General features: G+C 35.6%; 1 protein-coding gene across 2 annotated transcripts in view; it reads left to right on the forward strand.

The window, feature by feature from the left end:
• Positions 1–15,044, forward strand: part of scube1 (signal peptide, CUB domain, EGF-like 1) — a 527,308-nt gene extending 512,264 nt beyond the window's left edge. Inside the window, exons 16-23 of one of the 2 annotated variants that reach the window (XM_028817682.2) lie at positions 7–210; positions 455–616; positions 2,865–3,032; positions 7,189–7,350; positions 8,172–8,369; positions 13,122–13,274; positions 13,407–13,486; positions 13,753–15,044. In XM_028817682.2, the coding sequence (XP_028673515.1) occupies positions 7–210; positions 455–616; positions 2,865–3,032; positions 7,189–7,350; positions 8,172–8,369; positions 13,122–13,274; positions 13,407–13,486; positions 13,753–13,905 (1,280 nt within the window). In that variant the 3' untranslated portion in view covers positions 13,906–15,044. The remainder of the gene's footprint in view (positions 1–6; positions 211–454; positions 617–2,864; positions 3,033–7,188; positions 7,351–8,171; positions 8,370–13,121; positions 13,275–13,406; positions 13,487–13,752) is intronic. The other variant, XM_028817689.2, reaches the window with a different exon arrangement.
• The last annotated feature ends 285 nt before the right edge of the window (positions 15,045–15,329 follow it).

The following is a 15,329-nucleotide window of genomic DNA, read 5'->3' on the forward strand; positions in this document are numbered from 1 at the left end:
TAACAGAATCCTGCAACCTTGACTGTGTACGTGAAAGAATGGAACAGAAGCTGCAGACTCTCATCAAAACTCTGAGGAAGTCTATCAACAAGCAGCAATTTTATATCCAATTATCTGGAACTGAGTATGAAGTCACTCACAAGCCAGCAAAGACATCTGATGTCCAGGAGTCTTGTAGCACTGGGCAAGTTCTGCGAGATGGCAAATGTGGTGAGTACAAAAAATAGTATAAGTGGTTACCTTTAAGTGTTTCACACCACTTAAATTTGCCAGATGTGTTCTCTTCAGTGTTTTATTTGATGCTGTACTTTGGCATTATAGTAAATAGGAGTATTATCAACAGCAGGCCAGCCTTGAATATAAAAACATTAAATGTTTTTGCAAAAAACAGTTTGGAAATTGAGTGAAATTTACTTAACTGAATTTGTTTTTTTATGTCATTTTTTTCTCTCAGTCAGCTGCAGTGTGGGCACTTACTACAGTGGAGAACAAGATCAATGTCTTCATTGTCCCTCTGGAACCTACCAGGATACTGAAGGACAGCTTTCATGTGAACCTTGTCCGACTAATGAAGGGCTGGGTGTCACTGGGGCCAAGAATGTTTCAGAATGTGGAGGTGAGCTGTACAAATATAAAATATTTCATAAGGATGCTTAAATTTATATCTTAGTCTTATGTTATCCTATATCTTATCTCCATGTTAGAGTAATGAGCTAAAATTCCCCACTCAAAACTTTTGCAAGCAGCATGATTTCTCAAGAACAAGTTACACTGTTAAAATGATCAGTTTACATTCATACTGTACATTCAAGTTCTGTACAATAACTACTGTCAGATAATCCTCCTTCACAAAAGGATAACTGTCTGTATATCCGTGTGTCCTTCCAGTTGCTATATCTCTATCATTCCAACAAATGGTACATCACAAACATTTGTAGTAAAAAATGCATCACATTTGCAATTCCAACAGATGTCACATCACAAACATTTGTCATAACACATTTTATTCTACAAATTTTTGTGATGTGCCATCTGTTGGAATACCAAACTTTATGCATTTTATTACTGAATGCATTACAAAATACATTTCAATAGAAGGTGCACTGCAAACATTAAAGCTGATGTCTATGTTGATTATTTAAGTTTTAACCTGTTTTTGATGATTAGCACAGCTAGCAGACTTATGATTTCACATCCTTCTTTAATTTCCTTTAATTTGGACCAGTGTAGGGCACACTCATTCATTCACTCACACTCGCTCACACCAGGACAATATCCAATCAGCAGTCAATCCAACCTGCAATTCAAATGTGAAAGAAACCAGTGTAAAAGTCCATGCAAATATGAGAAAAAATGTCTAAACTCTTCATGGACAGTCAATAGCCACCTGGCTAGTAAAGCAGCAAAACAATCTACTGCGTAGCCATTTTTCATATGTTAGGCTCATGTTGTTTGACTCCTTTGATTCCATCAGGAAAATGTTTTTTGAGATTTGTATTATTTTAACTTTTAAAAGACAAATTTTTGTTTAATGAGATTTTACCTTTCCACTGTTTATTCATGTTTGTGTAGGTGGTGTACAAGTCTTTACATTGAACTGATTTGCAGTGGGAGTTTCGGGAATTTGACCTCACAGTGCAATGCAGTTTATATTTTTTTGCGACATCATGCACTTTGTGGACTACCGGGGCACCTATGGCTGCCCTAAACAGACACAGACAGGCAGACACAAGTTCCAGTCCAGTACACACAGTTTATTTATATCTGGGGAGTGCTTTTCTCTGCTCCCCACACCATAGTACATAAGCACTCAGTCCTTTACTCTTCTTCTCTTCCTCTCTTGTTCTGTCCTTCTGCCTACACTCCCTTTCAGGCAAGCGTCATCCACCTCCTCCCAACTCTGGCTTCCTGAATGGAGTGAGGCGGCTCCTTTTATTCCACTCCAGGGAGTGCTCCAGGTGGCTCATTAGTATTACCTGGAATCACTCCCAGGTGTTATGGAAGACCATTTTAGGGCTATGCAGCTCCCCCTGGCAGCACCCACGGAACCCAACAGGGTTGTAACAAACTCTAAGTCCCGGCGTGCCTGGCAAGAATCCGTGGTGCCACAGCCGTCCAGGAGGGCTGCCCTCTAGAGTCCCAGAGGAAGTAGTGCCTCGGAGATGCTCTCTCCCCGAGTCCTTCTGTTCTGCTGGTGTCCTGGCCGGGTAATGGCCAAAACCACTCGTCACAGCTTGTACCATTCTATCACTGCTTGTAATTTTTGTACAGCTCTTTCATAGGACAACACAATGGAGTCCATACAGCATGCATTATGTGAAGTACCTGTCAAGGGTGGTCCATGCATTTGATTCCATGTTACTGGGATATGAGTTGGTTCTCTATGACCATGTAACTTACAGAGTGGGTTAAAGAAATGAATGAACGTTTTTTACAATTTCTGTGCACAATTTTGTCTTTTTAGCTGTTTTACTGTGGAAATTGAATAAATATTCTGTGTCAAGGGAAATTTGGGTATTCTCCAAAAAATGAATTTGCTTTTACTTGTTTAGCTGTCACCCAGTAAAAAATTTAAAGTAAGAAGGTTTTAACTACAAAATTTATTTCTTTATTAGAAATGAATCAGTGCCATGTTTGTTACTGGAAGTGTGGTGCAGTGATTATGGCTTCGACTTGAAACCTTAAGGTTGTGCATTTAAATCCTGGTTGGAGAATTGTAATCAATCATATCTCAAATGTTGTAAGACACCTTGGATAAAGGCATCAGCCAAATAAAAAATGCAAATGTCGATTTTCAGATATACCAGTAATCAGACTAGAATAAATCTATGGATGTCATATTCAGCTTTTGTGACTTTTTGTAGGTCAATGTGAACCAGGACATTACTCTGTAGATGGATTCAAACCATGTAAGGCGTGCCCTTTGGGATCATACCAGTCTGAGCCTGGGCGTACACAGTGCTTCCAATGTGGAGGAGGCCTCATGACGAAATATGAGGGGGCAGTTTCATTCCAGGATTGTGAGACTAAAGGTAATCCAACAGCAACAAATTTGTTTTTTTTCATTCATTTGTTAAATAGCAATTTTTGTGGGTGGTATTGGAACATCTTTACATGTATTAGTTTTTTTCCCATTTTTTAAAAGTCTTTGCTTTAGCTTTATTAATTTTTTCTAAATGCCTACCTCTAATGTTCTCACAGAGTATGTTGTCTTTTGCACTGTATTTCATTATTGCTTGATTTCAGTTATGACCATATTCTGCTTTATAATTAAAGTGTCCTTCATTCAAGTAGCACTTTAACACTTTCTAGTTTTCTTGTCCCTTAAAATATAAATAAATAAGGAAGGTGTTCATAACAAACTATTAGTCTTGCATTGAGAGCACCATCTCAAAACTCTTGATGTGAGCACTGCTCCATAAAAATAAATATCCCCCAAGTTACATTGCTAAGAGTAGTTGACATTGTCTGAATCACAGATATATTAAGACTTGTGAGACCTATATTTTCAGCCTATTTGCAATTTACTGTTAACACCTGTGTGAGTAACAAGGTTTAAATTTTGACTGTGGCTTTTGTAGGACGCAAGAAAAACAGCAAACAGATCCCCAAACTAAGTAGCTCAGTAGCTCAATGCAATACCTTATTAAATCATGGAGAGCTGCAGCACAATTCAAACTCCTAATTGCTGCCAAAGCTTTAGTATTATTTTTTCCATTATTACTTATTTCCTATTAGACGTTTTTATTATTTGATTCAAAATTAATTTTTGCTATTCTCCTGTTTGTTTGATTTTTTATTTCCAAAAATAGTAAAATTAAATAAACTAAGGGAACTGCTAAATGGAGTAAATAAAGATATAAGTAAAAAACAAGAATGAAAAGATTTCTCTTTAAGAAAATTAAAAAACACCGTAAAAGTCACCCAAATCACACATAGAGGAATACTGAATGCCACAACAAGGAATAAAGAACAGAATTAGAAAGTTTAACGCTACAACAAGGAAATAACAAAAGAATTTAAAAGTTTGAAATACAGTATAAAAAACTTAAAGTGGAATTGCTACTGAAGCTACTACTACAGTAAAAAATTAGACAAGGAGATCTCATTAAAAATGAGAAGCAAATAGCAAATGAGCTAAATAAATATTTTATCCAAACATCTGTAAAAGAAGAAAAAAATTCAGTGCATCTGGCAGAAATAAAAACAAGGTCTGAGTTTGCATAATTTAAAATATAAAAGTCAGATGTTCTTCAAACCCATGGATCTAATGCGATTTCACCTGTTGTTCTTGAAGAAACAAATACCTTATTTATAAACCTTATTAAACATAATAATAATAATAATTCTTTACATTATTAATAGCACTTTTCTCAAAACTCAAAGTGCTTTAGTAATAGGGGAGCTATTTCAACCACCACTAATATGCCACATCCACGTTGATGGTGCGATGGCAGCCATTTTGCGTCAGTATTCTCACCACACATTAGCTGTTAGGTGGTGAAGGGGTGAGAGAGGCAGCCAATTAGAGACAGAGGATAATTTGGGGGGCAGACTGATTAGGCAATGGTGAGCAATTTAGCCAGGACATCAGGATATACCCTTCTCCTTATGAAAGATGCTATGGGATCTTTTATGACTACAAAGAGTCAGGACCTCAGTTTATGTCTCATCCAAAGGACAGACAGTCATTTCAGATGAGGAAAGATAACTAAACATTGGGTAGTTATACATTTTAGTCCAGTTCAAAAGATGTGACACAGAATGGATCCCAGTAATTACAGACTAATAAACTCTTACGTCTACAAGACTATGGAAATTATAATCAGAAATAAGTTAGATTCGTATTTGAAAAGAAACATAATATGCTAAATAACAGTCAGCATGGTTTTCTAAAAGTCAAACTAGTCAGTTAGACTACCAAAAAAACCTTCGATACAGTTCCACACAGACAGCTTATTTTTGTAAACTACAAGCTATTGGCATTGGAGGTAACTTACAGATCTGAATTTCTAGTCGGTTAATTAGCAGAGGACAGAGAGTAAAGATAAGAGAGGAGCGTCTTATGTGGTGTCTGAAATTCCTCCGCTGTTTGTGGTTAGTGTTTCTAATTTATGTTAATAATATAGATTTTGTTACAGTTAGAAAACTGGTGAAATTAGCAGATGACATTAAAATTGAGAGGATAGAAGATACAAAGCAGGCAGCAAAACAAATTAAAAAGCTCTGGATAATCTTCTGGGCTAAATGTAGTTTCATGTAGGAAAGTGAAATGTTTCACATGTTAGCAAAAGGAGTATTAATTATAATAAATCCAAGATAAGCAACACTGTTTTACAGGAAACAAAGTCTGAAAAGGACCTAGTGGTTTACATTGATGCAACAGTCTTATTGTCTAGGCAATGTGCAGAAGCAATTAAAAAGCCAAATAACATGTTAGGTTTTTACTGTAAAAGTTGTTGATGAAAGGACATTATGCTAAGGCTGCATAACAAGCTAAAGAGTCCAAATCTGGAAGGCCATGTGCAGTTCAGCTCACCAGACCACACAAAATACCCTAGAGTCTGCGCAAAAAAGAGCAAGCAAGGGCAACTTGGTACTAACGGACATTTTCTACTCTGACTGACTCAGTTCATTAAATCACTTTGGTCTTGAGCTGAGAAGACTTTGTGAGGACCTAAAATAGGGTCTCCACATACTCAAAGGCATCAATAAAGTTGATCCAGAAGAATTATTTTTATTAAACGGTGAATTTTGTACTTGAGAACACCTTTGGAAATTAAGGTGAAGTGCATTTAAGACCAGGAGGCACTTTTTCATGCAAAAAATCATGAGAATCTAGAAGAAACTGCCAAATCATGTAGTTGAAGAGGAAGCCATAACGAGTTCTAAAAAGTATGTATTTGGTAGTATAATGAAATGTAATGTTCTGATGAAATATAGGAACAACTTTGCTCACCAAACAAGCTTCATAAACGTAACGGTCTCCTGTTGCTTGTAAAACTAATTTTGTTATGTTATTATAATATTATTGAAAGGAAAAAATTTTGATGTCTAATGTGAAATGCTGATGAGCTAAACATGTATTGTATTGTGTTTTTAATGTTCTTGAAAGTTGCACTAAGCCCAGTTCCCATCAGACGAATGCTCCATTTACTGGTAGAAAGCAGTGTGTTATGGCTATGTCTTATAGCAACCTAAATCAACAATTTCTTCGTAGAGTTGGATGAGAAATAGCTACATTATTTTAGAATCTGTCCAAAGTTTACTCAATTTCAAGTAGCAAACTTTGAGAAACAAGAAAGAGCAACCATCTTTGACATGATTGAGCTATTTATTAACTTTTATATGTAATTACCAAGGTCTCTCATGACAGCCTTTCTTGTATTAATATCAGCACATCTTATATGAGGCAATCACAGTTTTCTAGAGATTAACTGCAAAATTATAAGACTGTATTTACATGTAAGATACATTTCCACAAATACTGTAATACTAGGCCTTGGAATGTCCAAGTCAAGCTTCCCAGGAGATTACCCAGGATATTTGACCCCTGCTTTGTTCATATACAGTATGGGCTTGAGTTTGCAGTTCATTGCTAAATTCTTGGAATAGACCACACTTTTGAAGTGGGCTATTTCCCTGTACTAGGCAAGGTTGGAATTTAAAAATAACACAAGGAATAGAACTATTTTCAAAAACGCTTTTTCAACTAATGTTGTTAATTGGATTCAATAATTCTTTCATTCATCATTGGTAATCATACACAGTGTGGCATTTTGTGGAATTGCTGTGTTTATATTGTGATTAGTAGTAGTCGCAGTAGCATTGTAATGTGTGCTGAGTATAGTGAAATTCTAACTTGAATGCTTGTCCAAGATGCAACACGTCACCGCTCTCCGGTTTAACAAGTACAATGAAGCATACATCCAATGAGGTAAGGTATGAAAACATTAAGAAACAAACAAATAAATAAATAAATGGCGTGCTGTTTTGGGATAACACTCTCTGTAGGCTCATCATTCAGTAACCAACTGATTCCTTCATTTGTCTTTATCCAATGTGAGCACAGCGCTAGTTTTAAAGCCTTCTTCTGTCTTGTCTGCAGTGCTACATTTTGATGTGGCGGTTTTATAATAGACCTATGTGATCATTTTTAGTACTTAACCCTTCTGATATCTTTTCTAGTTCATTGTTCTCCTGGTCATTACTATAATGCAACAACACACAGATGCATCAGATGTCCTGCTGGAACATACCAGCTAGAGTTTGGACAGAACTACTGCATTACCTGCCCAGGAAACACAACTACCGACTTTGATGGCTCCACTAATGTCACTCACTGCAAAAGTAAGCAACCAAAAATCATATCATATTCTAAAGAAATATTAATTTCACCGAAGAGACATTTTGTAGCCTCCATTTTTAATTCAAGTCAGCATAAACAAAAGGAAAAAACAAAGAATGTTTTTAGCAAAAACAGTGACAGACAACTTTTACCTTTTTACTTTCTTGTATACAAAGTGTAGGAAAAGTATTGTAAATGACCAAAAATTCGACCTTGAAATTTTAATATATCTCGATGTTTTAGACCTCCCTGAGTCCGATTTATTTTCTCATAGGGAAAGAATTATAATCATCCAAAAATTCAATTTTGATGAATCTCGATCTTTTAGACCTCCCTGAGTCCGAAAATACCATTTTTGGAATTATATCTGTGTGTCTGTCTGTGTGTGAGTGTGTATGTAAACACGATAACTTGAGTATGCTTTCAGTTAGGTCAACCAAATTTTGCATACAAGTATTAGGTACAAAACATAGTTTTCTATCACCTTTTGGGCTATTTCCACTAACCGGAAGTGGTACTTTTTTTATTCATGCAGCTACAGAGTCAGAATTATTCAACTTTACTTTTATATTAATTGTTCAATATATTATTAATTTGATTTGATTTGTTATTGATGTTTTTTTAATGTACATAATATAAAAATATAATCATTGCCTTGTGGTTTGCTCCTCAAATATCCATCCCCATATCTGAGTATATGAGAAAGTCTATTAGAGACCACCCCCGATTTTTCATTTTGGATTTTTATATTTTACAGCCACATTTGTGGGAGCTTACCAATTGGAATAAAATACAAAACAGCATTTTGATTTCTTTTTCACAGATCAACAGTGTGGTGGTGAGCTTGGAGACTTCACAGGTTACATTGAGTCACCCAACTATCCTGGAGACTATCCAGCAAATGTGGACTGCATTTGGAATATAAATCCACCCCCTAAAAGGCGCATCCTGATTGTGGTGCCAGAAATTTTTCTTCCTATTGAAGATGAATGTGGAGATGCTCTTGTCATGAGGAAAAGTGGTATATTCTTCATTTCTTATGCATGTCAGATAAAGTTTGACTAATCCAATGACCAAATTGGTATATTTTGTAGATACTTTAAATCAGTAATATAAGTCGATACATACAGAATCAGCAGTACAAAATAGGAAAATTTGGTAGTCACCTTGTGTAGCAAAATCTGAGGAGGCAGCTTTGTTTTTAAACATTACATATGTACTGTTGTACTCTAACTCAATACAACACAAGGGGGAGCCGTGCTGTTCAAACCAATATAGGTATAAAATGTAAAACTCTAAAGATATTTATAAGGCTTGAGTGTGACATTTATAGCTTCTTCTTGGGTAGCTGGAGCAGGTCCTGTAGCAGCTGGATTTACTATAAGATTAATGTTATTGATATTTTTTAAAATAGACAAACCAGAAACACTTGGTTTGAATGTCAGGTTCATCGCTGTTATTTAAGAATGTATATAAAAATATCAGGGGGACATTCCTACCTTTCCCCACCACCAAGTTCATTCATCGAACTGTGCAACACTGATACATAGTGGAGGAGCCTTCTAGTATTATTGTAAAAGAACATTGCGTTTGATGCAGTCAGCCATTGGTGTGGTGGCTAAAGAGCTACACTCTAAACCACAAGCTCAACTGATGCCACTAATCCTGTTTATGACTTAGAGTGAGACACTTGACTTCTCCATGCTCCACGTAAAAACATGTCTAAGAAGTTGACCTACAGTATGTAGCTACATTTTTAGGGTATCCTGGAATTGTGTTCATTATACAAGGACACCAAATAAAATAAAGGTTATTTATTTGATTGCTTTCTGGACTAGTTTGTAATCATTTTATTGCCATTATATTCTCACAGCAAATATATATATATATATATATTTTAATATTAAAATGATTGAGATTGTGAGATGTTGGAATACATACTAGTGAAGTATGGATTTGTGGAAAAATTGGTAAGAAAGGCATAGGAAATTGGCTAGAAAATTGTTCAGTCTAGATATTATGCTCTTAAGTCACATTTTAGGTGCTTAGTGAAATGTCTCTGGTCAAGGCATAAGATTTGAACAGTGTAGAATGAGGATACCATGAATGAAATGAGTCATCCTACTAGAGTTTGGTATTCTCTTTAAGTACTACTTTCAAAATTATAAATTGATGTTATGTACTTGGTTTTCTAAATACTGCTGTTAGACACACATTAAATATTTACTTGTTGTCACAGGAACAGTATACAATGTTAAGTTGTTTTATTTTTTATTTAACATATATATCACGTTTTTGGAGTGCTATATTAACAATATTTTCCCATTATGATCATTAAACTACAGTTGGGGCTAAATGGAACAGCCAAAGGTAAAGGCAATCTGTGGCTCTTCTATTTAACTCTTGAATTAGTGTTTTGTGACTGACGCAAGTATTGTGCACATTAAGTCATACTTTAGTAACTCTTTAAAAACTCAGTCTTGAAAGGTTAGAATGGTTGCTCCTTGCTAAACTGCAGCTTGGGTCCTACCTGGAATCTTCTTGGCCTTCACATAAATACATTAGTATTTCTTATAACAAGTTTAATTTGAACAATCTATATATATAAAATCCCTATGTGCGTCCAGGTGTCCGTGTGTGGGTATCTTCTGGTGAAGTGCGCATGCGCGGGGCACGGTGCGATGCGCGATATTACTGTCAGAGAAAGTTGCAGGCGTTTTACGGAAATACAAACCAGTATTACTGCGAGAGGAAATTAAAGGTACACAATACAGTGACTCATATTACAGCCACATACAAGCCAGTATTATTGTCAGAGGAGATTAAAGGCATATTACCGACGCGCACTCCTGTATTACCGCCAGAGAAAATTAAAGGTATATTACGGACTTACAAGCCAGCGGACATACAAGACAGTATCCTTCAATAAGGGCGCGCACAAAAAGGCAAGCCTCAAAAGGGCGACCTCAATTGGGCGCAGCGAATAAAGGCGCGCATAAATAAAGATCTGCACCTTTGTTGCTCTTCACATATTCCAGAGCCATTTGAACTAAATTATCTATGAACGCCTTTATTCGCCGCGCTCAATTGAGGTCGCCCTTTTGAAGCTCGCCTTTTTGTGTGTGCCCTTATTGAATAGAGCCGTACAAGACAGTATTACTGTCACAGAAAATTAAAGACACACAATACATGGCGGCAGCCCACGAAGAACGGTCAGCTCAGCAAGTAAACATCAACAAAAGAAAGGCTGAAAGAAAGAAAAATACGACCAACAAAAAGAATGAGGTCAAAGTCCCTTGCCATTTAATATAGACTGTTCCTACTAATGTTTATGCACTACTGTTCTAGCGCCCGTTATTGTAACGGGCTAAATGACTAGTAAATAAATAAATGAATAATAGATATGCATAGATGCACACATCATGAACATAACTATAACTTTTTTATATTTAATAAATGAAGACTTAATTAGTAATAATAATAATAATAATGGTCCAGGGTATTAGTGTGCTATTAACTCTTTGTTTCTTGATATAGCCAACAGAGTATCACCTGTGACAACAGGTACAAAAGCAACCATTTTAATACCACTAATATTAATAGTAATATAAAATATAACAAATATGCTACTACTATTAATGATAAACATATATTAAATGTATATATATATATATATATATATACTTGTAATAATAATAGTAATAAAATAAAAACTACTAATACTACTAAACATGCTTAATAAACTTACTTAATGTAGTAAATACAGTGTCAAAATGAAGCTGATATTCAGATATCCCCTACAATTATGATTTCATCAAAAGTTTATTTTGTCCTTCCAATGACAGCAGCTAGCAATAAGCATTAACTAAATCAGTGATGTTAGCTGCCAATAAAATTAACCAACAATTAAAGTCCATCTGAGCTGATTGTATGTCAAAGTTGTTTGCCTGTATTTCCACAATTCAGCCAATAGCTAACTAGTAAACAAGAAAGCCATTTGTGTGTTGGTGCTCTCTATGCAACAACGCTCAGAGCACTTCATATGTCAACTACCTTTTGCAGCCTTTAACGACATGTAGAGGTCAGAGGTTTATATGGTGGAAATAAATAATCCTCACCTATGTGTCACCCAAATTCATCACATAATATCTGTTAAAACACTCAATATCAAAACTGTTACACATAATGCTAGTTACCCTATTGCTGCTCCAGTAAACTGCTAGCTTTAATGTAGTGACAGTGTAATATTAGCTAATTTACTGGAAGTTGGACAAATTTAGATTTCTATAAACACCTACGAGGGGGGACCCAAAAATAACCAGAATTTTGTTGTTGTTAGGTTGGTACTTGTAGTACGTGGTTGGGCCGCTAGGGTGATCTAGTTACACTCCTCACAAGTCAGTCTGCCAAGTGCCATCAGTCTGGAAGGTTGTGCTTGTGTTCAGTGAATTTTTTGTAAAAGTAGTTTTGTGCAAGCGTCATTTTTTTTACGATGGCCGATTATCGTGAGCAACGCGCGGCAGTGAAATTTTGTTTTCTTCTTGAAAAAAGTGTTGCAGAAACTATTGTTATTGAAACGGTTTGACAACCCTGAACCACCCACCCTACTCACCAGATTTAGCTCCGTGTGATTTCTTTTTGTTCCCTCGGATGAAAAAAGACTTGAAAGGAAGGTGTTTTGCTGACGTCGAAGAGGTAAAACAAGAAACGACCAGAGCATTAATGGGCAGTACTTCAGACGAATTTAAAAAATGTTTCGAACAATGGAACAAATGGTTAGATAAGTGTATTTCCGCCAATGGAGAGTACTTTGAAGGAGACTAGTTTGTACAGAAAATTAAATTAAACACATTTTAAAAATATTTCTGGTTATTTTTGGGCCCCCCCTTGTATAAGTGCAGCATGAGCTGCTTCTCTATGCTTTTGGATTTTTTTCTTTTCTGTGCTCCTTACTGGTGTTGACTCAAAGTCGCTCTTCTCATTAATGGAAAATGATCACAACCAGTCACGGTTAACATTGTTGATGTGTGACGTTAATTGATGAAACACTTATAACACCTTTAGGCTTTAGCCCATATGTAGCTGTAAGTGGTGTCTAGACTGAGCACCCCTTGAATTTTATAAATGGCACCTCTCCATAGTGCACATTCAATATTATTAGTCTTTGAGGAATTCAGGGTCTCCCATGGTGTCCTGATCATGCACTCATTGAATTACCATAATGGCGTCCCTTGGTGTCCATAACAGGATCTGGGCTTGGTTAAATCTCAGAGCATGTGTCGCATGAGTTTCATTAACTATGTACATCGGTGTCCAGAGTGCATGTTCCTTAACTTTGATAAACTGCCTATGCTGCCTAATGGATTGACAGGCTCTACTCCATCTGTCCTACAATCACAGGCCCCATGCATAGTGTGTGATGTGTGTGTAGGAAGGTGCAGCTCAGTGTAAAAGAAAGCACAAAGTCAATTATATTATATTCTGTGTACTGTAACATTTAAATAAAGAATCATAATATTACTAATTAATAATCTTACTATAAATATTATTCTTATAGCATTTTGAAATGCAGCAGACCTCCATTTTGATTTCTTTGATAAGCTGTATGATTTTATTAACATATGAATGAATTTGTTAGTTTTTTAAAATACTGTATGTTGGGCTTTTCATGAAGTTGTTGACTTGCCTTTGAAAAGTTAAGACAATTTATATTGTTCATTAGGCAGTTTTCAGAAAGTATTTTTTATTTTTTTAACTTTTTAATTTTTTTCAGCTTCACCTACCTCGATAACAACATATGAAACATGTCAGACATATGAGAGACCAATCGCATTCACATCCAGGTCCCGTAAACTGTGGATCCAATTTAAGTCTAATGAAGGGAACAGTGGCAAAGGTTTCCAAGTACCATACGTCACTTATGACGGTAATGAATGTATTGCATTTGGGTTTTTCCAAATATTAAGGTAGAACAAAAATGTAGAAGTCATAATGGGCTTGGCTAATAGCAAGTTATTCTAGAAACCTATTAAATATGTATTTATTTATTTTTTAACAGAAGATTACCAGCAACTAATAGAAGACATTGTGCGGGATGGGAGATTATATGCTTCGGAAAATCACCAAGAAATTTTAAAAGTATGTCTTTGTCACTTTGAGCTACTTTTTGTATGAAAATGTGCTGTATAAATAAATGTTGTTGTTGTTGATGTTGTCTTACCTTAATAAAAAGAATGCTTCTGTCACCAGCTATGGTTATCAGTTTGATGCCTTGCATACCACCTTTCTCTAAATTACAAATGAAAATGTGTTTTTGGTCAGTTACAGAAATGAAATTAAAGATAGAGCTAATTTTTAAATGTCCTATCTGTGGGATTTATTTTTTTTTCTTTTGTTTTTTTCAGGACAAAAAATTAATAAAAGCACTTTTTGATGTGTTAGCTCACCCTCAGAATTACTTCAGATACACAGCCCAGGAATCCAAGGAAATGTTTCCACGATCCTTCATCAAATTGCTGCGCTCCAAAGTGTCCAGATTTTTACGGCCGTATAAATAGTTATAAGTTAAAAATTATGTGTGTGTTTCCACTTTGGATTGCTTACATCTTTCCACCACAATAGAAAGAAAACTGTCCTCTTGTCAGTTTCATTCATCTTTATTATTACTTTTTACAGTCTTCATGTTGACTTTAAACATTGGACATTCTTATGTGTCTTATGTGTGAAAATAATATTTATATTTTATGTACTAAAATTTGCAGAAGCCAAATTCATGGATGAGGGTTTTCTTGTGTTTTTTTTTTGTTAGTTTTTTTCTTTTTCTTTTTATGTTTTCTTGAGGGTGGGAGAGTGGAGGCGAGGAGGAGCGTTTTTTATTATCATTTCTGCACATAGCTGAAACATTCCACAGCGGTAGTATATACAGTATGCAGTCTCTCTCTATATATATAGACTGTGAATGACAGTAGATAAGACGGTATATATTTCAGCTCACATACATTTGTTCAGGCACTTCCAGAACTAGCTGTTCCCTTCCCTTCCAATAGTCTTACAGTATAAGCCCCTAACTGAATAGTTATCAGGCCTTCCCAGGATTTGCCCAACCTCCTCGGTTCATCACTTGGCTGCCTCTCCCAACCCCTTAGCACTTCAGGAGTCACCATTTACTTTTTCCTGATAAGAACCCAGTTCAACTCAAGTCAAACTAATTAGCCGGAGAGACTCCTTTGACTTTAGGTGTTTAGCACACAACTGGGAGAGAAAGGAAAATGAAAACATTACTAAGGTGTCTCTGTAAATTACTTCTGACTGTCTCAGAGACAGATAGACTGTTAATGTAGTCATGCAAAGACCTTCTTTTGTGGAACCACTTGATGCTCACACCCTTATACCAATTTCTTTAAGATATCTCTGTATTATGGTGACTTTTAACTTTTGTGAAGGACTTCTGGCTTGAGCTGTCATTGCACCAGAATGAGGGATTTAACACAGCAGTACCTCTGCTTCAGATGTTTGTAAAATGAAAAGTTAAAGCAAAGGCAAAATTATGTGGGGATTGGTATATAGCTGTACTTAACCATCATACAGAGATAACAGACCTTCAATGCACACATTTGTGTTTGTGTACATAGGCCTATGTGGTTGGAGAAGTCCATTGTCAGTAAGTAAGAAACAAAATAGTTAATTAAACACAAGATGATAAAAGTAAAAAATTACCAGCACATTGTTTTTGACTGTTTTTTTATCATAAAATCAACTTTCATATATTTTTCTTTCAGGCTATTTAAATCAATGTGTGTGTGTGTGTATATATATATATATATATATATATATATATATATATATATACAAGGTGGGTCAAAATTATGTTAACATTTGAATGGATGGCAGAAACAATTTATTCACAAAACATACTTCATATACGCAAGATGATTTATAGGAATGTCTCAGCCTGTTCGCCATCATGTTCAACAGACAAAAA

Source organism: Erpetoichthys calabaricus, chromosome 1 (genome assembly GCF_900747795.2).
Source record: "Erpetoichthys calabaricus chromosome 1, fErpCal1.3, whole genome shotgun sequence".
Lineage (NCBI taxonomy): Eukaryota > Metazoa > Chordata > Cladistia > Polypteriformes > Polypteridae > Erpetoichthys > Erpetoichthys calabaricus.